Source organism: Aristolochia californica, unplaced genomic scaffold (genome assembly GCF_029961685.1).
Source record: "Aristolochia californica isolate CCGP_79_NKW_82.1479 unplaced genomic scaffold, dmAriCali1.0.hap1 SCAF_1, whole genome shotgun sequence".
Classification (NCBI taxonomy): Eukaryota; Viridiplantae; Streptophyta; class Magnoliopsida; order Piperales; family Aristolochiaceae; genus Aristolochia; species Aristolochia californica.
Window position 1 is genome coordinate 55606046 of NW_027181770.1, and position 27415 is coordinate 55633460.

General features: G+C 36.9%; 2 protein-coding genes across 5 annotated transcripts; both read right to left on the reverse strand.

Moving 5' to 3' along the window:
* Nucleotides 1–549: 549 nt before the first annotated feature.
* On the reverse strand, nt 550–2655 carry LOC137961837 (probable arabinose 5-phosphate isomerase). Its single transcript, XM_068808442.1, has 3 exons — nt 1964–2655; nt 976–1199; nt 550–904 (listed from the first exon to the last, which is right to left on the reverse strand). The coding sequence occupies exons 1-3, from the start codon at nt 2597–2599 to the stop codon at nt 748–750; spliced, it is 1017 nt and encodes a 338-aa protein (XP_068664543.1). The 5' UTR covers nt 2600–2655; the 3' UTR covers nt 550–747.
* A 20641-nt stretch (nt 2656–23296) lies between these two features.
* Nucleotides 23297–25623, reverse strand: LOC137951645 (protein G1-like5). Of its 4 annotated transcripts, none has more exons than XR_011112153.1 (3): nt 25109–25623; nt 24207–25027; nt 23297–23694 (listed from the first exon to the last, which is right to left on the reverse strand). XR_011112153.1 is itself a non-coding variant. In XM_068798460.1 (2 exons), the coding sequence occupies exon 2, from the start codon at nt 24806–24808 to the stop codon at nt 24257–24259; it is 552 nt and encodes a 183-aa protein (XP_068654561.1). In that variant the 5' UTR covers nt 24809–25027; nt 25109–25622; the 3' UTR covers nt 23751–24256. The 4 variants fall into 4 exon arrangements, 2 of the variants coding, with proteins under 2 accessions (XP_068654561.1, XP_068654573.1); XR_011112149.1 differs by lacking the exon at nt 23297–23694 and adding an exon at nt 23751–24086 and having other exon boundaries at nt 25109–25622; XM_068798460.1 differs by lacking the exon at nt 23297–23694 and having other exon boundaries at nt 23751–25027; nt 25109–25622.
* Between the last annotated feature and the right edge of the window lie 1792 nt (nt 25624–27415).

The following is a 27415-nucleotide window of genomic DNA, read 5'->3' on the forward strand; positions in this document are numbered from 1 at the left end:
ATCGGGAACCTGACCCTTTTGCATATATCGAGTATTGAAGTTATCTCATTGGAAGACCTGAGTGGATTTAAGCAACTCATTTTCAGTTCTCTGATTCAGCTCTTTTGACTGGCAAAACATCTTGGGTTGTTTGGTATTTTATCAAAATGTGAGGCTTAAGTCAAGTCTGCTATTCCTAATCTAGATATTGTAAGAAGAATTTGAGGCTACTTCTTTGTAACTATTTAATTTAGAATCTCTGGAAATTTCTATTGTTAAAGTCTTTGATTTCTTTCCATTTTAATAAGTTTCAAATGATTCTTATTTGTTTTATCAGCATTTAGAAGTCTCTTTAAGCTATCAACCAATTTCATAGTTTCACGATTGTTCTCATTTTCATTTCTCAGTCCATATCGAAGATACAACAGCGAAAAAGAAAAAAAGAAGAAGAAAAAGCAAAAGGGGAAACGAGAGTGATTGAGAACTGGTTCAATATACTTCGGCTTTTAATCTGAGTTCCAAATACTCTGAAAACCCATCTACGCCAGTTCTAAGGGAGATCATTTTGTTGCTTATTAATCTCTTTACATGTAGTTAGAACCAAAATTTGAACAACATTTGTCACCTTCTTATTGACTATTTGATGTATAATGGGGGAAACGAAAATACGAGTGACAATTTCACAGAATATAAGAACTGGACGAAGGTACAGCATAAAAATACAAAGAATTGGAGGTGACAATAGAATCAAGTAGGAATTGATGACTTTCACAATCCTGCGGATACCAGACCATGCAAGGTGACAATACCAATCACCACATTTTGATGGTCAGTTACAGGGAGGAACTGCACCGGTGATGGTGGCGACTCCATCTTCTCCATCGCCTCCACTGCCATTGCATCAGGTCCAATTGTTCTGGGGTTTCTGCAACGGAAAAAAACATCAACACAGAAGCCAGTCCTGGACTAAAATAATTTGGGTTCGGAAGTGCTTACCTGTTGCACATCTCTCCCACTGTTAGCTTGAATATTGCTTCACCACTGGCCTTGAGTGTTCGTCGTAAGTCACCATCTGTGAATGTTCCAATGAGACAATGGTTATCGTCTACGACCAGAAGACAGCCACACCCTTTGCTAGTTAGCTCCATGAGCTGATCCATTATCTGGTCTCCTTCCTTGCAAAGGGGGAGTTCCCCCTGCCTCTTCATAACATCCTTTACCTGCATAGACGTCAATTAATTGTAACGAATCTGATCTTAGTTTGAAAGTTACAGAGTGATTAATTCTGGTTATCCTTGACTGAAATACTTTAAGAAATCTCAAGCAGGAAAAGGATCCAGGTTCTCCATTAATGATGCCATTATAAATGCTACAAAAACAGAAAAATGGAAAAAGAAATAAAGGAGAACAGAAAGAGGTTGCAAGAAGAACAGGGAAATCTGAAAACAGGTTGGTTTTCAGTTAATAGACAGGATTTATAAACCTTTTGTCTTCAGAAAATGATGTTCATTTAAGTTTATGAATTGTTAATCGATCCAATTACAGGCTTGCAGCTCTCACACACCATAGAGCAAACAGATCACCAAAGGGAAAATTAGGAAAACAATTTAATAACCTCACAGAATTGAACGGAAAATTTTCTCTCTCGCGTGGGAATCAAAGTCCTATATCGCAATCGTAATTAGAAAAACATAAATGGGGAGCCCTCAAATTCAATTTAGAGATTGAGAGTAAGGTCTAAACTGTATAAAGATAAAGCAGACCCGTTTTCCGACATATCTAGGAACCAGAAAGACTCGCATTGGAATACAGAGACATCCAAATTCCTAATAGTTGAATTCAAACCATGTCATCATAGATGCGGAAGAGATTTCTTGTGAAGTTGTGAGACTTGACTAAATATCCAGTTCGGAAAAAGAATCAAAACATTAACCCCAAGCAAGTGGAGAATAAAAATAAAATCAAGAAAGAAAATTTCACCAACCTTGAAAATCAAGCTCTTCCCAATCCTCCCAGCGGGATGATTGGCCGCATAGTCTTCCTTTGTCAACTTCCTAGCCTCCATTAAGGCGATCGCCACGGTATCTCCAAAAACCATCTGAATCGCCGTGGAAGTGACGGGCGCCAGATTGAAAGGGCACAATTCCTTCTCCACCGGCAAATGCACATTCATATGGCACACATTCTCCAGCAAGTTGCCCATCACCGAGGTGATGGAGATCAAGAACACCCCTTTGGCCTTAGCGCAAGGGACCAATTTGATGAGTTCCTCGGTGTTTCCGGACTTGCTGAAAAGCACGAGAACGTCATTGGAAGAAAGAATACCGATATCCCCATGGAGCGCATCGACTGGAGAAAGGAAGGCGGAGGGAATGCCGAGCGAGACGAGGGTCTGGGAGATCTTCCTAGCGACGAAGCCGGATTTTCCGACCCCAGTGAAGAAAATGGTGCCGGAGGAGTTGAGGAGGGTTTGAGTGAATTCCAGGGTCTGAGAGAGGTCGAGGTTTTGGAAGAAGTAGTTAAGGTATTTTTGCTGGGACTGGAAGAGGTGGAGGAGATCGGTGGTGTTTATCACGGGCTGGGTCTTGGACGAGGACGACAAATGTGGGAGAGATCCCATCTTCTCCCTGGTTCTGAGATACACAAATGGGGAGAAGCAGAAGAAGAAACAGGAGAAAAGAAGAAAAGAAGGCTGAACAGTGTCGAGACTTCCACCGACAAAAGGCGTTTAATGATCGATTCCGAGTCCTGACTCGACATCCAACTATCCTGAGTCTTGACTCAATTGTATAACCTTCTACAAGGAGACCTGACAAAAAATATAAAATATTTACTAAAATATATTCATTTTGATTATATGTTCATAATTAAAAAATATAATAATCATAGACATCATTTTCTATAATTAATGATTTTTATTATTTATTATTATAGTTTTTAATTATTGATTCCTATTAATTATGTTTTAAAATTATAATATTATTAATAATTATCATTTTATTGTTACTAAAACTTAATTTTTTCATACTTATTTAGTTGTTATTATAAATTATTAGCTAAAAATAATGATAAAAAAACTTAATAGAACTAAAAATTTGCAAACTAAAGTATTTCAGATACTTTACATTCAAGAGTCAATGCATATCAAGGTCTAAAGCTTCAAAACGATCAAACATATTCAATACCTCAAGGAACATCGAAGGACATCTCTTGAAGAAGCACCCATGAAGAAGAAGATAACAAGAAGACTAGAGTTGAAGTGTCAATGTCATATATCAAAATTCAGTTACAAATATAAGAGAACTTCCCTAACTCCCTTCTTTAAAGTATAATGGTGTATATGCTACTTTAGGATATACATTGCCTATAGACATGTTAGAGCAAGTTTATAAATAATAACAATAACATGTTATATTGCTAGTCCATGATCGATCAATGAACTTTCCTAACGCCCTTCTTTAAAGTATAGTGGTGTACATGGAGTTTTAGAACATGTTAGAGTAGGACTAAATAATTCACATATTTCAAAAGTCAATTTAGTTGAACTGATATTGGAATGATCAATCAACCTTTGCCAATGATCGATCATCCAGGAGTGTGCAAGCCAAGATTATAAAGCATAATCGATCAACTTTAGTCGATTGATCGATCATCTAGAACATGGTCATATCATGCTATAAATCTCGATCGACCATCCCATTTGGATTAATTAACCAATATACTGTCTAGACAAGCAAGATTTACATGGAATGATCGATCATCCCATAAAATTGATCGATCAAATAGAATCTTGCCAATCAGGGACATACAACATGATCAATCATAGGAAATTTATTGATCAATTAGCAAATCCGTTGAGCCTTTATTCTCCATCTTGCAAAACATCTCAAAAGTGTTTTTTGAGTGAAAGAGAGCCTCAACCTTGCAAAATCATTTACTCTTTCTTCTTCATTTCCTTGCCTTTCTTATTAGACAAGCTCTCTTACTCCACATTATTCTGCAAAATAAGTTGAAACTTGGATCTCTCAAGGAGAAGGTACTCTACAAGTTTCGGGTGTAGGTTTTTCTTTATTTTATTTTTATTTTGAGAAAGGTTCATCTAGAACCTATTTAATCTAGATAGAAAGGGCCAATTAGAGCTAGAATCAAGCCAATCTCTTGGGGGAATTATATTTTTAAAAAGTGTGTATTGAGCAATACGTGACTTAAAGAGAGCCGAAATCTCTTTGTGCAAATTCCAGTTATTAGAGCTTTGAAATAGTGAAATTTTCCAAGCAAGGGTTCTTAAGCAGTGAATACCAACAAGGAAACATCGATAACCAAAATTCTCTTGTATCCTATGGCGTTTGAATGTTTACTTTTCATTGAAATTGCGATATTGCATGATTGTTTGTTTACAAGCCTTACTTTTTAATTTGAAACTCTCAATGCACCCCCCTCTTGAGAAGCCACGTGGGCCATTATACGGCTCCACTCAATAAAATTGATGTGAGGACAATCTTGCCTACCCAAGGCTTGATCCATTTTGCAAGGTTTATTTGCTTACTCTTACCCAATTCAAATGTCTCCAATACAAAGATTTAACAATGTAAGCACAATCAAATAGGTGTACCATTCCAACTACCTACTCGATGTTGTCAACAACTCAAGTAGTCCTTAATGACTTAATTTCAACTCAAGTAGTCCTTAATGACTTAATTTAAAAAGTATTAGCTCAAGGTAAATCTTGGATTGATTTTTTTAATTGGGATAAACACATAAAGTAACTCAATTAAACATATGATTTCAAAACATAGCTCACAAGTAATAATCTAACTTTAAGAAATGATTTCAAATCGTGTTGAATTTATGGAAAAGAAAAACTTCACTAACTTGTTATAATTTGTGTACAATGAACCTCTATTTATAATAGAGGAAACAAGTAAAATCCAATTACAATTAAACTACCCTTATCCAAGTTACACCCAAAGTTAAACACTAGACGATAAGTCCTTGGGTGATTTGTCTCTCTTTGCCTCTTACGCCGCCTTTGAATGAGCATGATTTTCCTTTGTAGAGAAGGGCTTTGGTATATCTTGGAATAATGCAACTTCTTGTACTTATCTTTGTATGTTCATGTTTCTTTGTTGCTTTTCTATATTTTCAAAATAAGTCATTAATGACTACTATGAGCTGTTTTCATTTTAAAGTCAAGTCATTAAGGAATATTTTAATCTATTCATTTACATTGGGAAGGTACTTAGGATTGATGTACCTACTTATTTTTGCTTCGATTTTTAAATTTGTCTATTGAGATGTAATTTACATGGGCTATATTATAAGCTAGAGTCCTTGTAATTGAGTCAAGCCTTGAGTAGGTAAGACTGACTTCATCCCAAAATTGTTTGAGAAAAGTTGTTGTGGCTGAGTAGAAGTTGAAAAGTTGTTTTTGCTACTAATACGAGCCATAGGACCTTTTATATGTAGGAGTTACTGAAAATTCCTTTGCGACTATGTTGGTGTTCCTTATGAGTTGCTAAAAATCCTTGTGGTGGTCTAAGTGTGTTGCCTAGTGAGCTGTTGGAGAATCCCTTTGTGGGTCTAGAATAATGTGCTTAGTTGTTGTAAATATAAGTGAAAGAGTGCTATTTAAAGTTGGTTAATATGGTCAATTGAGTGCCATAAGTTCCTGTGTGAGCAAAATTCTGATTGGCCTTATTGGTAATTTGTTGTCGACATTATAAGACAATCCAAGCTTAGTGGTTCCTCAAGGTGCTAATACACCTTGGGGGTTGGACTAGCAATCTGTACAAGGATTGTGAACCACTTAAAAATCTTGTGTGTGTTTTATATGTAAGTGCTTTCTTGAGTATCATCGATCATTGTGGATTAATGTAGTATGTAAAATTAAACATGCACTTTGAATTAATTAAAAACACATGAATTAAGAAAAAAGAATTAAAATTAAGAAACAACGTGAGTAACCTATTTACCATTTCACTCACCGAACATTACAAAAATTGCTTCTACATAGAATTACTCAGTTTTTGGAAAGTAATAGGACTCTAAAATCATTAGATTACTAGATGTAACATTATATTGACTTATCATTGAAGTTGACCTCACATGACTATATTCAGTAATAAAGTCCCACAACAATTTCGGGTCAAGGGATTCTCTACAGATATCCATTTGATTAATAATAAGTTCCTTCATTACTAGCTAATAATACTCGATGTTACTAGCTTTGTCTATAGCCATAATTTTGATTATAGTAATTTTCAACTATTTGGATGTTTATGCTATCCTTTCCATAAACCTTACAATACACACAAATTTCAACTCACTAGGATATAGTGATGTTCACAAAGGTTATAAGTGTTACAATTCCTCAAGAAAATTGTTATATCTAGTCACTTAAATTTTGATGAGGACATTTTTCGTTTCTAAGATATTAATATCTTTGGATACCCTCAACATCATATTATCCCATTCCTATTTGACAACATTGTGAACCCTAGAGAACGTAAACCTAGACGTGAGCTTGTAGACCACATGGATATTTCTCCAACTCTTAATTTATTAGCTCCCTCGATCTCAACTCACAAACAATCCTCTTATTGAAACCACTCAATCTAGGCCAAGAGAGTCTTCTCTAAATTTCCCATCTATGGCCTCTCGTAGTTCTTCATCATGCTCTGATCATTTTCACTTACAGATAAAGAAAAGTGAAGATTCTTATTGGGTTTTCTAAAGAAGACACATTTCACATAGATCCATTGTTTGTTATTCTTGTAGCATAAGCCCACTAGCAAGTTGTTGGGTCAACTACAATCTAACCTTTGACAATTAGACATACATAAATAAAAATTAGATAAAATTTTAAAAGAAACTATAAAGTAACACTAGAATTAGAGGGTTCTAGCATTACAAAAGGTAATCTATGGCTCTAAATAGGACCATATGCTTAGTTTGAAAGATTTAATTAAATGTTTATCAAATAAAATTTCTACCAAGTGAGGTAGACATTTCTCTATTCACTTTTACAAACAAGGGCATGTCTGCTTTACATTGATGACATTATTGCTACAAGTTCTAACTCCTTTTCTAAGATATCTCTAGCAGACTCGAACAACAATTTTCTACGAAAATTCTAGCTGAGATATTCTTTTAGGTATTATGTACTATATAAAACTTCCACAACTCATGTCTTTCATCAACACAATTAGTTATGCTATGAGCTTAGTTGCTCAATTCATGCACAACCTCTAGTGATTTTCATTGCCTTCTAGTCAAAAGAACTTTGTATAAAAGGTGCCAAGTTTGGTCTTATAATCAATAGGTATTTAAATAACGACAATCTATTGGATTCTCAAGTACTTGGTGGGGTCAACTGCACCCAACGACTAATTAAGAGGGCATCAACCATCTTGTTGGGTCAACTAATAAATATTGGATATATCATATATTAAGGATAAGTTCATGTATTGTGTTAAGCTCAAAAACAACTTCATACTGGCATTGAGAGGATTTTAACATTTGATCGAAAATGAAATTGGATGCATGAAAAATAAAATAAAAACAAAAAAAGTTTACATGGTTTGGCTCTGGAAACCTATTTCATGAATGTCAAGAGAGGGATAGACTTACTGAGTTAGATTATTTTTTAACCAATTAAATACCTATTTATAGGCAATAGAGAGATGATTTGAAACCTAAATCAAGGATATAAAATTTCTTCATTTAAACAATCAATTCCTTGAATGCCCTCTCGATTTAAGTCCATCATTGATTTTGCCAATTTATCGAATAAAAATAACCACAAAATTACAAAACAAATTCTTCTCTTAGTAGGGGCACGATAAGATAGAAGAATTCAACACATCATTGCAAGCCAACAATGTCACTAAATGAAGAGCTTCCTCAATAGCTGAGATTTTGAAAGATAATATATCAAGAAATTCTCTTATAATAACTTAGAAAGCTTGGAGGTTCACATAAATTTGTCAACAATTCATTTGGTGGATTTTTTTTCTAAAAATAGAAAATCCACTTCCAATGCTAGAATTAAAGTCATTAAAACTTTAATCTAAAAAGAAGTTTCCTAACAAGTGAATTTTGAGTTTTTCCCACCTCTCTTTGCCATCCTTTTCATCTTCCTTAAGTTTTGTCTTCTAAGTGTGTAGAGTAAAATTGCAAACTATAGACTCAAGATTCATGACAGATTCAATGAGGTAAAATTTAATCTTTAAACATTAAATTTTATTTTAATTTTATTTCACACATTTTCTAGGGAATTGTTTTTCAAATGAAGTAATTATTTGTGATAACGCGGTGCTACTGTAATAATATTACTAATAGGAGAAAACCAACACATGAGTACATTAGGTATATTAGGTATACCAAAAAACTCAATTTTAAATTCTTTTCAATTATAACTTTTAAAAATATTATGAGTTAAAAATTATTATGATAATAATTCTATATTATAAATTTACTTTTAAAACTTAAACTATTAAAAAATTATAAATGACTTTATTGATAATATTATATACTAATCCATTGACTTAAGGATAAACTATCCAAATACATTTAAGAATCTCATAATAATTGATATTTTTTTATAGAAATATTTGTTGGTCTCAAGATCTCTATTAAGATAATTTTGATGATAACAAACACTAGAGTTACTAATGTTGTTTGTTAAGTATATTGTGTAGTAACAAAATTCTTATAGGAATTTTTTTGGAAAAGAAGTATTCAACTCATACTAGAAAGTACACCATCCAATCAACCCAACAATATTGTTTAATTGAACATGGGAAATGAAGAATAATTTTTACAAATAGCCCAAAATAAAAGGCAAGAAGAATAACTCGAGCAAAAGGAGATAACCATATAGGAAGAAGTCAACCACTTCGACTAGAGAATTGAAGAATTGAAATACCAAAGGTTAAAGGAGTCATGCTCATGCATAAAAATCAAATACATCAGTGAAAAAGATGAAACCTTAAAGCAAAAAGAGAAAATGAGTGTTCGAGTATATGGAAAAAAAAGGAGCAAAAGGAGTCAACCTATGGAAGGATTCAAACCCTTGTCATGACAGAGAGAGTAAAGGAATCACATACAAAAAAATGAAAAGTTTGAAAGAAGAAGAGTAGAAGCCATTGGAAAGTGTAGAACCCACTTAGGAGGATTCAAATCCATGAGAGGATTCAAACCCATATGAGATAGAGAAGTCAAACTCATGGGAGGATTCGATCTGATCTATGTGAAACATAAAAAAAAAAAAACTAACATAAAAATTTGGAACAAAAAGGGATTTGACCCGTGCAAGGTGCCAAAGTAAGAGGAGTAGAACCTAGGGCATATGATTTGAATCCATGCTATAGAAATTAAAAATTTCTAAATGTCATACTCAAATCTAGAAGTTATTGAAGGTAATGGCTTGAATATTTTCCAATAAATGCTCATTAGATTTTATGTGAGGTTTTGTGGGGTACTTATAACTTCTCAAAGCCAAACTAACCGTTTTTTGCCCTTTTGAAAAAGTCAGTGTTTGGATTGATCAATCACTATAAAGTAATTGATCAATCAATCGTGTATAATGACTATTATTCTGTCGGGATGTGACTTATTGATTGATGGTATGATTGATCAAAATTTTCCCGTAGGGTTTGACATGTTAAGTTGATCGATCACTGCTAGTGTATGATCGATTTATCAGAATTCTCTATGGCAATGCATTAAAAGTATCATCGATCAATGAACTTTTTATGATCAATCATGATTTGTGTCCCTAACTTGCAAGATTTTGTCATGTGGGATGATTGATCATTCAATAAAATTTGTTTACTTGGACAATATTTATTGATCAGTCCAAGTGGGATGATCGATCATGCTTTATAGCATAAAAAAATCATGTTTTGAATGATTGATCAATCAACTTAGGTTGATCGATCATGTTTTTATAAACTTGGCTTGTGCACTTCTAGATGATCAATCATTGACAGAGGTTGATTGATCATTTCAATGCTAATTCATTTAAATTAATTTTAATAACATGAGAATGAATGATTCTGTGAGCTCTAACATGTTGAAAATATGTATATAATGTTTTGAAATATGTATTAATGCAATGTATGTCATAAAGCTTTATGTTTAATATTGTACTTCAAATTGAAGGAGTTTGGACAACTCTCTTTTAGATGGATTGAGTTTTGATATACATCAATGAATCCTAAACTCTAGGCTTCACTCACATTGTCTTTTTCTTCAAGGGTGATTCTTCAAGAGTAGACTTGTCATGATGCTTTAGGTCTTGAGTAGGCTCGATGCGTTTTGAAGCTTTAGACCTTGAAATGCATGTCTCTTAAAGGTAAAGTGTTTGAAATACTTATTTTTCAAATTGCCAACTCTATTAAGTTTTGTTATCATCAAAAGCAAGAAGAGAGTTAACCTATGGTCAACAATCTCTCCCTTTTGATGATGACAAAACCTAACATTGAAAAATTAAAATATACACAATCCCTAAGGATTGTAGCAAAGTTAAGAATGCAATTTTGGAATATGCTACCCCTTAATCTTTGCATAGTTCTTTTAGTCATTTTAATTTTCAAGTTTTCAATCTGTAGAATGCCTAATGGGTATAGGTCCATCTTTCCATCTTTTTCTCCCCTTTTGTCATTACTCAAAAATATTTCTAAATTAGACACAAGAGTAAGTTAAAAGTGTTGGCTCAAGGCCAATTCATATATAGATATGCAAATAGATACAACAGTGTACTAATTAAAAATACTTTTAACAAAAAAAATAAAAGTATCTAAGTAAATGTATGTACAAGGGAGGCAAAAGTATGGTCATAAGGACTAGAGAGATCTAGGCAAGTGACGGTAGACGGTTGAGGAGGGTCTCATGCATGCTCTCGATTCTCTATTGGTTCTCTCAAAATTTGATATGTCCAGCCTTCAACCTTTCTAGAGTAGTATGAATCGTCGCCAGAGTGGCCTAGACATTATCCACTGCGTCCTCAAGTGTTGAAAGTTAATTAGTGGAGGAAGATTTGGCTTTTCAGTTCTCCTCCTCTTCACTAACTCGAATTGTTGGCCTGAGGTTCTAGACTCATCTTGTCAGACATGATATTTTGAGGTGCCTCTCTCAAAATATTGTCCTTCTAAACCTATTGACCTCGCCATTTTGCAAAGCCAAACTTCCCAACCTTTGCTTCACCAATAAACATTTTCTTCGTAATATCCATGGATTCCTCATCAACTAAATCAACTTGACAATGTCAGAGGATAGACGTAATCTCTTGAACAAAGGGAAGGTCGTCTGCTCTAGAGCTAAAGGCTCTGTCTGCCATTCGACACACCATAAAATACCCAAAATTTAATTGCACCTTCTAAGTAATTGCCCTCATCCAAAAAATGTCGACAGTGGTGAGGTGCAAGTATGCCCCCTTCTTTTGATTAAGGACATGTGTCATAATCTCCATAACTACTCTCTGAGCCATCGTGAGGTCTTTGATCTTAATCACATATGAACTTCCTACCTACTACCCAAATACAGGATGACATCCTAAATGTGTTGATGGCGATCGGAGGGAAGATTGATCGACCAGTTATCCTTGACATACTAGGTCATCTCCATGAAGGTTGTGCGTAGGAAGTCATTCAGTTCCATATTGAATAGGTATGTTGGTCTTCTTCATATTGAAAGTTGTCCTCAAGTTGTTTGACTTGATTTCTTCTATCTCCAAGTTGGAGTAGAAGAGCTTAATGAGTTGTGGGTATAGGGGCTCTTCTCTTCCAAAATGCCCCTTGTAGGGTAAAAACATATCCTTGAACCATTTTATCTCCCTTTTACAAAAGGCCACGTCAACCTTACTAGGCTCCACTATGCTTTTAAAAGCGAAGCTTTGAAGATAATTACCCCTTTGAAGTCTTGTCCAGAAATGCTCCCTCCAATTGGGCATTTCCTCACAGATTTTTGGTTCCTTAGAAGGAGTACGCTTCCTTGTCATGAACTTGGTCCTCACCATTGTAGAAAGTTCAGTTTTGAGCAAAATTGAGGGTTTTAACCTTGGTTTTGAACGAAAATACATCAAAAAATGAAGTGGAAGAGGGAATAAGGCATAGGAGCTTGAGAAAAAGTTGGAATAGGGTTTTGGAATGATTTTATGTGAAGAGATTGGGTTAAAAATCGTTTGAAATTCTTCAACTTCTCATTTTGATTCGTGAAGAATCGATCATTCTATGTTGGTCGATTGATTAATCACTTAAGTTGATCGATCAATGACCTATGCAGAGTGACAAAAGTATAATATTTCATTTCCACTTCATTCTTATGATACTACTAACGTGGGATGTGTTATTTAAGCTCATATTTTTTCAGCCTAAGTAAATCAGGTGGGTTGCTCATGCCTAGTTCTCCTCAAAGCTTTGAGAAACGGTAAAATCCTAATGGCTTTGTAAAGATGTCTGCTAATTAATTTTCTATGGGAACAAATTCAATTTTAATAACCTTGGTTATAACAAACTCTCTGATAAAGTGGTCAAATCTCTATGTGTTTTGATCAAGAATGGAAAATTGAGTTCTTACTTAGATTTCTGGTGCTCATGTTATCACAATGGACTAGAATTTTTTTTTTCTCTAACCATAATCATCTAGTTGTTGTTTCATCCAAATAAGTTGAGTACAATAACCTCCACATGTAATGTACTCAGCTTTAGTGGTAGATAGTGTAATCGAATGTTGTTTCTTGGAAAACCAAAGGGTAAACATATTTCCAAGTACTTGGCAACTACCACTCGTACTCTTGTTGTCAATTTTGCAATCGAAAAAATCAGCATCAGAGTAACCTACTAGATCAATGGTTAAAGAGTTTGAGTACCAAAGACCTAAAGTGTTTCAAGTAGATAATAGAAAAAAAAAATTCATTGCCACCAAGTAAGATTCTCTAGGATCGGATTAAAATCTAGCACATAGATATACTGAGAACATTATATGTGATCTACTAGTTGAAAGGTAAAATAGGGATCCTATTATGCTTCTATACAATTTTTTAACTATGGCCCTACTGGAGTTGTCTGAGTCAAGTTTCAAGAAGGAACTTATGGGTGTACTTAATTGAGTTAAGATTTTCAATGTTGAATCTCTTAAGCAATCTCTTAGTGTATGTGAACTTATTTATGAATGTTTTGTTATCGGTTTGCATTACTTGAAGTCCAAGGAGGAATGTGAGTTCTCTCACTTTAGATTAAAATTTTAATGAACTTTAACTCTTATTGATGATGTGGCCATATTTATCCACATCTAAATCTTAAGGATATACTTCAAAATATACCATCGAGATTTCTACACTTGAAAACACATTATCTTTGTATTTCAAAGTTAACCAAAACCAAACATGCCAGTTGAATAGTATATAATTAGACCTAATGTCACAATTGGGTCTAATAAATTGGAAACATGTGAACAAAATTAAAACATTATGGTTTGACTTAGTCAAGACTACAAGCTTGCTTGTCACCCAAAAGGGGGAAGAGGCTGCCCTCTTCAATACAAATGAGGGAGGGGTAGAGAAGATGGTGAGAAACTAAAGGAGGGGTATATAAGCCTGCCTCTAATCTTTGTTTATAGATAGGAGAGGTACCCCCTCCCTCTCAATTGTTGGGCAAATCCCCTCTTCTACCTTAAAAAAGACAGCAGGAGTGGGTACAACCTATATGCTCCTTAAATCATTAGTGTGCAAAGCCTCCCATCTCTCTATAAAAAAGAGGCTAGAGTGAGGGAAGGATCACTCTTTCCCTCAAGTTTTAATTTTTATTCTGATTTTATTATGATGTATATGATGATGTTTGATTAATTCAACCACTGGTTTAATTTGTTATGGTTGGATTTAGGGTGACATTTGATGACATTTTTTTACTAAACTAAAGAGTGGATCCCACCTTTTAGCCCAATAACAAATTCACTAAAAGCTACCAGAAAAAAAAAACTCAATAAAAGTTTTTAGGGTAAATTTTCAAATATAACCCTCAAAGATATCATATTTCCAAATGTAACCTATGAGGCATGGAATTTCTTGAAAAACAAAGAAAATAGATATTACTTGAAAAGTATTTGTGTGACCATGAAACCTACATCTCACCTCTGCCGAATTGGAAAACACATCTGCAAAATAAGGAAAATCACAGTGCCGATTGCGTAGAGAGAGACGATATGCTTGTCGTCCTTCTCTGTGTTCTGTGCATGGTTCGAGGCGTGAAGAGGCCATATTGTCCCTCCGAATAAACTAAAGCTTTAGGCAGAAAGCGACCTCGAAGATGAAGTATTTGGCACTACGTCGAGGTCGTCCCTGTTGGTGCTGGTCACATTCCGAGTCTCTCAGAAAGATTTAGTGAGCAGTGGCCCTTCCTCTCGGCTGCAGATTCCATCGGATACGGGTTCACTGTGAGCAAATCCTCATGACGTCTGCATATATTCCATCCTCCTGACTTTTGTCTCCCCCTCCACACCGGAGTAAAAGAGGGAGAGGCCATGAAAGATCGCTTCGTTTCTTTCAACAAGACGTGCAACTAACTCCTTGAGAAATTGAAGAAGGTGGGTCCCCTTGCTATTGATGCTTTCGTCGAGCCAAATTTAAAATCCATGTAGCAGACGATTGAGTTACTCGATCGGCCAAGGGTAATCAGTGAAGACTTTTTGACAAACAGATTGTGTAACTCATTTGCTACCGCCATTAGTTGCAGGGGCATTTGCCATTTGGCGAAGAGGGTGAAGAAAATACGGACGGAAGATGACGATACGGGGGTCCTCCGACAAAGGGTACGGGGCTCTGTGGTGATTATTTCTCTGGATAGCCAATTACAGTCGCGGAAGAGTTAAAGCAAGGACGGAGACCTTGGCTGTGGTGGGCAGCTCTTTCTCCATGGAGATGCCAAATATACACGCCACTCTGTCCTCTACGAACTGGGGGTTTATCCTTTCACCGCATCTCAGAAAGAGTTTAGCTTCATTAACCACATTGAATTCTGCCAACAAAGATGTATCCTTCCGAAGCAGCCACATTGATGAAAATTCTCGTCTGCCATTGTTTCCCTGTTGGTTTGCTCTATTAATTAAGTGGAAACTTTATTATTTTAGGAAAGATGAATTAGGGAAAAATCATTGTATCGATATTGAAGAACCCACCATTCTGGGTGTTTCATCTGAGACTGAAGTCAATCGTATCCACAAGAACATACAGTAATATCTTTACTGTATTAAATGGAATTTCACAGAGGAAACAGATTTCATAAAATATTAGTAGGGGGATAGGATGGCCAGAGTGAGCTGAACTATGCATTTTCAGATAAGGCAAGTGACAAGCAACCTCTCTCTCTCTCGCTCTCTCTCTACTGAAGTCGATCATATCCACAACAACATACAGTAATATCTTGACTGTAATGGAATTTCACAGAGGAAACAGATTTCATAAAATATTAGTAAGGATAGGATGGCCAGAGTGAGATGAACTATGAATTTTCAGATAAGACAAGTGACAAGCCACCTCTCGCTCTCTCTCTCTCTCTCTTCCTTCAACACTCTACATACACTTTTTCATGATGTAAATGGAATATGAGGGGAAAGTGGAAGCACTTCTAACGGTTAACAAGCTTCCCCTACATTAGTTGTTTATAGCACTGAAGCGGAAAGGAAAGTTTTGATGTGCTAACTGAAAGCAAAGTTTTTGTGGACGTGCAGCTTCGTCCCACGAGTTGAACTTGTCCACGATGCTCTTTCATTCTTGGATTCAAAGGCCTGCCACTATCATTTGCAGATACATTCATTGGCACAAGTAAAATACAATAAAAAGTGCAAGTATACACCACATGAAGGCTACCTCTTTTATGTCCAAAGTTACATGGTGAGCAAGAAGATTTAGGCTTAAAGTTGAATCATTGATGTACTATCGTTTAAATTCTTACCCTTGTGTTTGTACTAATAAGCACAACATCATAACAAAGTAGCTTAAGGGGGCTGGTCAGGTCGGAGGGCCAACTTGGCCCAATCTAACTTGGACTTAAGAGTCACCAAACTCGATTCGAGTGACTAACTCAAGTTTTGAAAAGTGAGTAAGCTCAAAATTTTGGGTCAAAACACACCCTAATCTTAAACGGTACCGAGTAGGTTTTCAAGTTATTATTGTTATAAAGATTATTTCATAACTATTTTCATACCTATGAAATATTGGCTAAATATTGGCTATGAAATATACTCCAATAAAATATTATTTGACTTGTATGACTATATATCGCTACTTCAATGAGGATATACATACAAATACTATAACACCTACCTAAAATTTACTTTATTGATATAACTATTCCAATATTGTTTTTGCAAGGATCCTACATCATCAGATTAAGCTAGCACTAAATGAAGTTTAGAAGATTACAACAAAAAAAGGTATTCAAGGGATGTGAAAGATGTTTAGAATATACTCCTTTAAAGATGTAAAATATGTTACAAAGAAGTTTTTTGGGCTTGAGAATTGAAATTTATTGAAACAAAAAATGAAGTCTTTAAAAAGGAGGATTTTGCACCCTTTTCTCCTCATTTAGAACCCCTACATGAGGGAGGAGTGAGTGTAACCTACTTCCTTACTAGGTTTAAAAGAGGGGGGATGGGTATGCTATATATGATCCCTTGTTAGTTGTGTGAGGACTTAGGCAAAGCTTCCCCTACACAACTCACCCGATATCTAAACCTACTTAGAAGGTTAGTTAGGTCAATTGTGCAATCAATACTAATAACCAATTTGGTGAACCATGTTTTATTAACTCTAGGTTAAAGGTTTGTCAAGCCTAGTTGCGAACTGTTGAAAGACATAGACAAGATTGGGTGTTATTATTGTAAATATCCTAAGGTTTTTGTCTCTACTTCACTCTCTTTAGGGTGAAGAATATACTTGTAATATATTTTCTCTTGACATTTATAAATAAAGGCCAAGGGGGAGGGTTCACCTCACTTCACCTCACTTCACCTCACTTCACCTCACTTCCCTTCTTCTCCTTCTTCCATCCTCTCTTCTACACTTTAAGTTGAAGATCTTAATAGTACATCCTGAAATTAACATGGATTCGGAGAAGTGATTTCAGGTTGCAAGTAGTATCTCAACTCATAGATAACTTGCTAATATGTTTACAAAGTCAGTCAACTAAAAAATTCTCTCTTCTACATATACCGAGCAGGGGTTATACGATTTTTTTTACCACCAGTTTGAGGGGAAGTGTTGAAAGATATCACCAAGCTTGGGTGTCATTATTTTAAATATCTTAAGGTTTTTGTCTCTTCTTCACTCTCTTTAAGGTAAAGGGTATACTTATAATTTGTGTACTCTTGACATCTATAAATAAAGGCCAAAGGGGAGGGTTTAGATGTCTTCCATAACTCATATTGTTCCCTCTTTTCTCTCTCTCTCTCTCTCTCTCTCTCTCTCTCTCTCTCTCTCTCTCTCTCTCTCTCTCTCTCTCTCGCTCGCTCTCTCTCTCTCATCCGTCCTTACATCTCCTTCCCTAACTTCACCTCACTTCTTCCCTCTTCTCTCCTACACTCTAAGTTGAAGATCTTAATAGTATGAAATCCTCAAATTAACAAGGTCCTAAGTTCAATTGCACAATCCAATTCACATCTATTAACATTGCTAAAAAGGAATCATTCATGTAGATAAAAATGAAATTCACTCAAGACACCAACCAATAAATTTGTTGGTCTCAAGATATACATTGAGATAATTTTGAAGAAAAAAATACTTATTACTAATATACGTTGAGTATGTTGTGCAACTGACAACTCCCTTAAAATAAAGTTCTAGTAACTAATATGTTTGTTTGATTGACAAAAGATTATCTAAAAAATTCATACATCAAAAGAGAAAAAGTAGCTCATACTAAAAAGCACGCCATCCAAACAGTCTAGCGACACCATTTTATCGAACAAAAAAAAAAAAGGGGCCAACCTAGAAGAAGTAAAAAAGAGTAAAATAGGTAAGAGGAGGTGACTACATAGCAAGAAATTGGCCATTTCAATTAGAAAATTGAAGAATTTAAGTGTCGAATGTCAAAGATGTTGAGCCCAAAAGAGTCAAGTATATGGCAAAAAGGGAGCAAAGGAGTCGACTCTGGTTAACGAGTTAACCTCTTGTCATGATAGAGAGAAAAAAGTAGTTCATGGTCGAAAATAAAAAGTTTTTAAGGTGAATAATGAGTCAAACCCATAAGAGGAGTTGATCCTTTGTCATTGCAAAGAAGCAAAAGGAATCAACTACAGGTTATAGAAAGTTTTGAAGGTGAAAAAGAATCAAAACTATCATGAGAACTCGACCCATATAGATGTAGAAGTTAAGAGAGAAGCCAACCCCTAGCACTGAAGTCGACTCCTTTATGTGGCAACATGGAAACACTAGCTTCTAAACTTTAGTTTGAGCTTGTATTGTATCCAAATTTTTTGAGTGACCTACTGTTATGTTCAGAAGTAAAAATAGGATTTAATGTATATTGTTTTAAAAAATTGACCTATTTTGACCTAGTTTTGTTAAAAGACAAAAACATTACTTTCTTACTCGAATGGCTGGTTTTGTGAACATTGAAGAACCTTCAATTTAAGCCAAATTTGCCCCAAACTCTCCTAGCCAAAGCATTTTCCAAACCACCTAAGCCTTCACACATGATTTAATAAGATTTTTTCTTCTCCCAAGTTCCAAAGAAATTCAAAATATGTAGTTCTTTCTAATAAACTAAGTATTCTAACACCCGTTCTTTCAAATCTTGATTCAATATTTATATATCTATTTGTTAAACATGTGTCTAGTGATTTTAAGATCATATTTGATTCAAAAATTGTGTTTTAAGTGTTTGTGTGATTGACTTCCATTTGAAATAATTTTTTTTTATTTTAAATCTTTTAATGTGCAATTATTCTAATTTGGTGGGAGGTATGAAATGGGTTATTTAAAAGATTGAAATTTGGGGATAAGTTTTCAAATCCAAGTATATAAAAGCATGTACTTTGAGATTTGTTGATTATACTTGATACCATATACCAAACTATTGATATTACTCATTACAATTATTTATTAAATTTTTTATTACTCTTCTTGGGTTATTTTAAAATCAATCTTTACATTGAGTTGCTTTGTATATTTTCCCCAATTTGAAAAGTCAATGTCATCTTTGCATTGTGCATATATTTCAAATTTAGTCATTAAAAACTTTCTTGAGTTGTTGATAACTTGAGTACCTATTTGCTTGAACATAGATTGTTAACTTTTTATACTGAGAGGCAATTTACATTGAGTTATATTGTTATAAGCAAGTAAACCTTACAAATTAGGTCAAGCTGATAGACAAGACTATCCTTAAAATTAAATAAATTAAGAGAAGTTGTTGACGCTAAGTTATAGAAGTAGCAAAGTCATTATGGTTGAAGTATAAAAGTTGAAAAGTTGTGGTGGTTGAGGTGTTGAGATTGACAAGATGCATTAGCTACTCAAAATTGTGAAAGAGAAGTTGTTTGAATTGAAGTGTAAATTCTCATAAGTTGTCAGAGTTGTAGAAGTGAAGTAGGTGTGGCTAAAGAGTAGAAGTAGATAAGTGGCATTAGCTGTTGTAAGCCGTAAGCCCTTGTATAGGCAGGTTGTGTTGAAAATCCCTTTAAAAGTCTAGGAAGGTATGCCTAGTAAAATGCTGAAAAATACATTCACGCATCTTGGCTAGTGTGTCTAATGAGTTGGTGAAACATCCTTGTGTGGGTTGGGCTTGTATAACCTACCTACAAGTTGTTGGAAAATCCTTTTGCGAATCAAAGAAGATTGAATGCCTAGTTCGCTGTTGTAATCTAAGGGTGTGTTATTGTCTATTGGCTGTTATGGTCAATTGAGTGGCGTGAGACCCTATGTGAGTAGTATTATAATCGGTCTTAGAGGCAAATTGTTGTAGTTGTTGTAAAACAACTCAATCTTAATGAAACTCAAGGTGCTAAAACATCTCGAGGATGGCCTAACAATCGGCATAATGATTATGAACTACATAAAAAATTTGTGCGTAATTTGTATGAGATTTTTTTTTACATGTACCTCGATTTTTGTGAACAAACATAAATTTTATTGGTTTTTGTACAATGAATTTATTGAAATATAAATACACATATATAAAGACTAAACAAAAAAGAGATAAATTAAGAAAAAAAAATTAACAAACCTATTCACCCCTTCCTAGAGATTTGTTCTTAATAAGACCTAAAAATATTTACCTTTTTATGTTTTCTTAAAGCTCAACTAAGTTAGAACAAGTATTAGGTTCTTTACTTCAAAATCGTAAATGGCTTCGACAACCATAATGTTATTGGTTTGCATTAAAAAAATTGGGTTATGAGGTAACAACCAATTTTTTTTAAAAAAAAAGGAAAAAGCTTTATCTATCACATAAGCTGACAAACTTATTTACATCATATGTAAGTTTTTATGCATCTAGATGGATGAATAATTAAAGTGCAAAAAAGAATCTTGAATACATAGAGAGTATTAAAAGATATGAATATGCCGGAGTATCATTAATATAATTAGTTTATGTTTCATGTCTCTTCTTCATTCTTACTGGGATGAAGGGTAAATTTTAATATTATATTTTTATCAATTATAAATATAACTTAAGGGGGAGGGTTTGAAAAAATCCATTACCCTATTCTTCTTCCTATTTTCACCAAATTCGATACTCTTACTCGTTTCCTCACAAAACCTTCTTCTACTGTGATTATACATCATGAAATCCTAAGTTTCAAGACAGAGAGAAAAAAAAAAGGGTGAATAAACAGCCAGGAGCTGATCAGGTCCATTTTGTAGTTTGTAACTTTGTAGCTGAGAAGTCTGTGACAGACCGATACGTTACAAACGAAAAAACCACAGGCAATTGAATTCCAATTCCAACTTTCGTTCTGAAATCTCAAGCAACCGAGGGCACAACGACAAGACGTTTCCTTCACCTTTCTTTTCCTATAAAAAGGCGTCCGGGTGCTGCAGAATTGTTTGGGACATTTTTCCCCAAATTGTAATTTTAATTTTCCATTTTTGGCCCTTCTTCTGAAAAATCATTTCCGACAAGAAACCGATGCGACCACTCCGGTACGGACGTCATATCACTTCCGAAAAAAGAGAGAAAAAAGAATAAGAAAAGATGGGGGAAAACGGAGTGGGCGGGGGAGGGGGTGGGGGCCTAGGGGAGGCGGCCCCTCGGCCGGCAGCGATGCGGACGTGACGACGTTTTCCTTCCCAACCCCCCGCGTACGGACACCGACGCTACTTGTCGGCCCCTTCCCTTCCCGGCCGAAAGGCACCCGACATCGTCCTCACGGCCCACGTGAGACCGCACGACTGGTGGGCCCATCCGACCCCACTTACCCCGTCAACTCAAAGACCGGTCCAACTTGACCGTCAATTGCGGGATTCTCGTCCTCGCCGCTGCGATTCTCCTCTCCCTGGCTTGTTTTTCCCGCCTTAAAATCTCTCCTGTTCACAGAGACCAACCAAGCTTTTGGTATCGTAGACGAAGAACGTAGTCATCGAGCCTCCTCGAAGTGATTGGGATCGACGACGGACGGGCGGCGCTTTGATGAACAACTCGTCAAATAACAGTTTCTGCTGCTGTTCTCTTCCTTACTCTCGTTGAGGTTCAAACCCCCGATCGTCCAATGTCTCTTTGCGCCACCACGAAAAGCGTGAGAAAATTAAATGGGTGGTTCTGCTGGGAGGAGTCACGATGGCAATTTTGGACAGTCAGAAACAGTGAAATTTTGGTCTCAGAAATCGAAAACATGCCCGTAAAGGAACTGACTTTGGTCTTTGGTTTTCACTTCTATTACCTTGACGATGGCTCGTCTGGGGAAGCTGCTGCTGGAGTGCTCGACTTTGTGAGTTTAATTAATTAATTCTCACCTAAGACCATGAAAGGATCTGTAGAAAGGTTTCGTAATGAAGGAAAAGAAAGTAGTTGGTGCATGCTTAATCATCTTTGAACATTCGTGGTTATTTTTTCTGTAGCAAGTCCCGCTCTGGATGCAATAACACTTTGGATCCTCTGCAGAAGCTTTTATTTTCGCTGAAGAAGGTTGGCGACGGACTAATTAGTCAAAGTCACGACCTCCATTAATCTACCAAAATTGGCTGGAAGTCAATGAACGCATTGCGAATTCTTGTATATTTAATTAAATCCGATCGAAGAACGGCAAACTGTAGCAGATCATGGTTCTTTACCTGACTGGTTCATCTCCGATCTTTCGCAAAAACCCGAGTCACAGAATTCTGTTGAACTTCTCTTCTGCAGCCGATAATCCATGTCGCTTCAGAAGATCCGAAACAAATTTGGATGACACTTACGGACTGAAACATGATTTTGCAACAGAAGTATACAGATCAATCATATTCTTACCTTTATTCCTAAAATAATGAAACGCACTAGCTCCACTTATAATCTTATATTTCCAAAACTCGATAGCAATCAACACCTTCCTCCAATCGGAAGACCAGAGCAGGAAACACTTGAGCCTCTAACCTTGTCTCCAAACCAAAATGATTGATGTAAGGGCCCATTATTTGAGCCTCTAGTACAGTAATTATTCTCATCAGGACTGGATTTATATTTATCGATGCTTATACCAAACCTTACTCACCCAATACCACTTTAAGTAGGATCTGTGTCCACTGCTCGTTCTTCGTTCAAATGTGAAGATTATCACTGGTGCCATTGTAGCCATGCAAAAGCTATACTGGCCACAAGTGATCAAACAACCAAAGCTCGCCATGGAGGAGCTTCAATCGGCATAATGGAAGTTCTATGCCCGTCACTCGAAGCTTGCGAAAGGAAAAGCTTGTGGAATTACTCTTCCTCTTAGGCCACAAACATCGAAACGTACCCAATTTTTCATAAAAAGGAGCCAATCCGTTCACCCAACAGAAAGAACTGAAATACATTTGAAACTTCAAAGACATGATTAGATACTCGGGAAAGAGAGGAGTAAAAGAGGAGATCACCCAATCATCGTCCCACACTATTTCATCACATAGTCGGATTGTCGGCCAGATTGATTAGTAAATCGCTACTAAAGAATTCGGCTCATTATTTCATCCTCGAGTCCGTTTACTTGATAAAATAAAATCTCGAGTAATTCAGGTGTGTAGGTAGTAGTAGCCTTGATGAAAAATAGTGTCTTGTTGTCTGTTTCCTTGAATGGCCTTCTTTCATGGAAGATCTTACTAGATCTTACTAGATTCTACAGTTTCAAGGATAGTGTCAGACTGATCTCACCATTGCAGACATCAGTATATCTCTGTTGAAGAGCCATGTGATGTTGATAACACACAATACAGAAATGAGAGACGAAGAGATAGGGAAGAGGGCGTATCTCTTCTACCCAAGAAAAGGAAATAACAAGACCATTAGAGATAGAAGTGGAGGAGAATCCTGAATGTCTGCCAGACAACTCTAAACCTAATACTGAGTGTGGATCACCTCATTCTTCTCTGAAAGTCTCTTCTGAAGATGATAAAGAAAAAGCATCGATCGGCTGGGGGCCGGAAACAGAAGGCAATATATATACAAAGTGCAGCAGCAACATGGAGAAATGGAAACGCCATCAAATTGAGGGGCATAGGAAGGGAGAAGAGAGGTGGACTGACAGATGAACCTGGCTTGCTTCATCCTTTAATAAAATAAAGTGACTTTAGCCTCAGAGCAACAAAAAGGAAAGCTAGATCAGAAAGAGAGAAGAAAAGATTCACTGATCAGTTAAACTGAAATTCAATCCTTGGCATACATGAAATTTCAAGTACATTCTTATGTGAAATGGATGCCCAGTTGCCCAATGATTTAGAGAAAACTAGCTAGTACCATACTGATCACTTCCACAACAATTACTACAGCCTTTGCCAACGCTACTACTGGTTTCTTCACCTGCTCTCAGGCCAGCGCTAATGCTAGCTCTTTGTGAGAAGATGGTCAAGGAGAAGTTACAGAAGCACAAAAACAAGTAAAGTAATATAGAGAACAACATATGTACTGGAACCAGCAAATGTAGTGTTCTTCTGGGTTTCCCTGTCGACAGGAGTAAGAAGAGAAGAAAATAGGCAATTGTAAGGGAGTAAAGTAGAAGGCAGATAGAGAATCATGAAATGCAAAATTCTCCATGACGATCACGCTATATAATATGCATACCATAGCTCAGTAGTGATACCATCGATAATGCAGGTGGAAGTGTGTTGAGGCTAAGTTGCACCGGAGGGCGGAACGGGAACGGCCTCTGGCTGTGGGGGGCGTTTCCGCTTCTTCTTCTCGTAGCTGATCCCCCTGGCCTTGGCTTGACTCTCACGGACCTCGCGAAGGTAGAGTCGCACTGCGCGTGCGCCGAAGGGGTTGGCCTCAGGCTTCCCCCCATGCTCCTCGTAGGCCGCACGGAGCCGGCCGATGAGAGCATCGAGGCTGCCCCATGCCTGGCGGAGCGGGCACGGGCAGGGCGCCGGAGGATTGGGGTGGCCGAAGAAAGGGCAGATTTGGGTGTGGACTTTGGTCTTCCCGAATTGGTCGAGATACCGGAGGAATTCCAGGACGTGGGCACCGCTGCAGCGAGCAAGCGACAGCGGGGGACGGTGGTTCTTCAGGTACTGCCCGAAAGTGTTCCAATCACGACGCTTCTGCGACTCGTATCGGCTGGGAGTAGCCGGTGGCGAAGAGGAAGTAGCGGCAGTGGCGGTGGCGAGAGGGCTGTTTGTCGAGGTGCTTTCGCAATTGGAGCTTTCCGCGACCGTGATTGCATCCATTGGAATTGGATAAGCTCTCAGTTCTGTCTCACTCTTCTCTTCTCCTCAGTACTGTCTGTTGTCGGATATCGACGGGGGCTAGACCGATGGACGACGCTCTCGCTCGAGGATTTGATTATTCTTATTATGTTGCTACCGATATCGATAAGCAGCAAGCTTGCTCACTCTCGTTGCTCCTGATGCAGCGCTTGTTCGGCCGTCTTCCACTAGGGTTTGCTCCTGTTTTGTCTTTATTGGTCAACGTCAAAAGCTAAACCAGAGAGAGGAAGGGGTAGAGGGAGAGAGAGAAGGGGAACAAACCAGATATCTATGCACTTGAGTAACGAGATCGGCACCCTTATCTCCTTCTCAGCTCCCTTTTTCTTTCGAAAACACAGTTCGGTTGAAGAGATCAAGCTCCCGCTCGCTTGCTTCTTCTCTTGCTTCAGCCTTCTCCCTGCTAACCAGGTGCTGCTGTCGATGCTGACAGAGAGCAAATTAAAAGTCGCGATTTTTGGCAGAATTCTGGAGTTGGCTGTGCTGGCAAGAGAGGGAGAAAGCCAGAAGCGAAAAATGCTAAAGAGAGATGATGATCAGGTGACTCAATTCGAAGAGGAGAAAGAAGATCCTATATTTCTGCTTCGTGGGTTTATCTCAGTTGGGATGGAAGTTCGTAAATTTGGAGGGAGGCATGCTCTCAATCCAGGCCAAGATGATGAGTTTCTTTCTAAAACTGGAACAGCATTCCTTATAGAGAGAGAGACTTGTGAGCAGGCTAGATTCCAAAATCAGGAGAACAACTGAATTTCAGAGAGAGAGAGAGAGAGAGAGCTGTGGAGTGGGTGAATCCTTTTAGGGCTTTTATGAAATGGTAAGAGGCTGGCAGCAGGCACAAGTGACAGAGACAGAGAAAAGTCAGGGGTGAGAAATCAAGGGAATAACCTGATTTTTCTTTCTTCCTCATCCAGCACTTGTAATCACTGTTTATCCTCTTTCCCTTTACCCAAAATGCCATTGCTTAGTTTCTCTTTTCTCTTTCCCTTTTTATTTTTTATTCTTCTCTAGTTCTATTCAAACACAACTCATTACCTGGATGAGATTTCCTCCTCCATTAATGTCTGCTAGCTACTTAATTCTATTCAGGAAAAAAAAAAAGGGCAACTTTATTCTTTCGTAAGTGTTCAATCCCCACTGGGGGTGACGGAGGCTTAATTTCATCCCCAGAAAATGATTAATGTCATCAGTGAGCTCTGATCAGACCCAAATCTATCTCCTCTTTTCTATGCAAGAAGGAGAGTCACAAATCTCAGATATTGTAGGACCTGAGGAAACTGCTCCATTTCGACTTAACACCTGGAAATCACTGTAGACAGATCCATCTTGTTCTTTATTTATACATCCCCTTGTATCAAATATCTTAACCAGAACTTGACCCCATGAACTGTTTTATATTGATGGCTAGATCCACAAAAATGAAAGAAGCCTCTACCACCTGGAGTATTCGATAAAAAGACCAGACAAATCGTTGTGACTGTCTGATACATGACCTCACTTACTCCTAATCCTCCTTGTAACCTGGTAGACAAGTCTAAAGGCAGCAAAGGCTCAAAAGGACAAGAAGCTCACGAGTTGAGTTGAATGAGCCATGGCAATGGTTGCAGCTCTCCAGTTCAGTCCTCTCCAATTTCCCTTGTCTGTATCCCTTGTCTTCTTGCTAGAAAAGGGTTCATAGCATTCCAAAATAATTCAGGAGATTCCGTTCTGAAAAGAAACGGAATGATCACCTTAACCCCAAAATTACAGTAGATGTTGAAGCTGCATATGTTGCCGAATTTAGTGACTGCTCAAAGAGGGAAACTTCGCGGGACGATTAAAGTGACTAGAATTACAAATATGAATGGACTTGATTTGACTTAATTGCTTTACAACTCAAGCACATTTATAAACTAAGTCCAAAATAGGTGTTAGCTGATGAGTTTTCTTGACTTACCCGAATGACCCAGAAATTAAATAAACCCCATACCATAATTCAAGTCTCAGAAGAAAAAATGATCGGAATTTGAAGACGGGAAAAGCTAAAAAAACATGGCGTTCAGCAATCAGGGGTAAGAATATTTGTTGAAGAAGAAGGGAGGTAATTCCCCAAAACCTGTCTTGTTGATGATGGAGGAGTTGGATTAAAAATGAGTAAGGGATGTACGATCGGTTTCTGGTGAGACAAAAGAGAGCGGTGCCACACCAATAATGGTGGTTACTGTTGAGAAATAATATTAAGAAACAGCTTTTGATTAGATTTCCATTCGGAATTCGTTCCTGGGCGACTGTAGCAGGCTTTTATTATTAGCTTCTCCTAGAAAACAAGGGGTGGCTTGTAAATCCAGGGAACGACTGGGATAGTTGCGACCATTCGGGAAGAAAACAGAAAATGCGGTCAGTAGGCAAGAAAGAGCACGGCTGCCCGCATTTCTTTTTTCCTTGTTTTTTTTCTGGAGAAAAGCAAAACATCGTACAGATCTCTTGTCTCAACTCCTCAACCAGGCAGATCATGTGAACATTGACCCCTTCTGTATGGATTCATCGAATTCATCTACGAAGCTTCACATTTATCAAAAGTGTCTCACTGTTCAT

Excerpts from the sequence above, each read along its gene's own strand:
- LOC137961837 (XM_068808442.1), bottom strand. The coding sequence starts at position 2,599 with ATGGGATCTCTCCCACATTTGTCGTCCTCGTCCAAGACCCAGCCCGTG. Across the intron at positions 1,200-1,963 it reads GGAAGAGCTTGATTTTCAAG|GTAAAGGATGTTATGAAGAG; the intron begins GTTGGTGAAATT and ends ACGTCTATGCAG. Across the intron at positions 905-975 it reads GTGGGAGAGATGTGCAACAG|AAACCCCAGAACAATTGGAC; the intron begins GTAAGCACTTCC and ends TTTCCGTTGCAG.
- LOC137951645 (XM_068798460.1), bottom strand. The coding sequence starts at position 24,808 with ATGGATGCAATCACGGTCGCGGAAAGCTCCAATTGCGAAAGCACCTCG.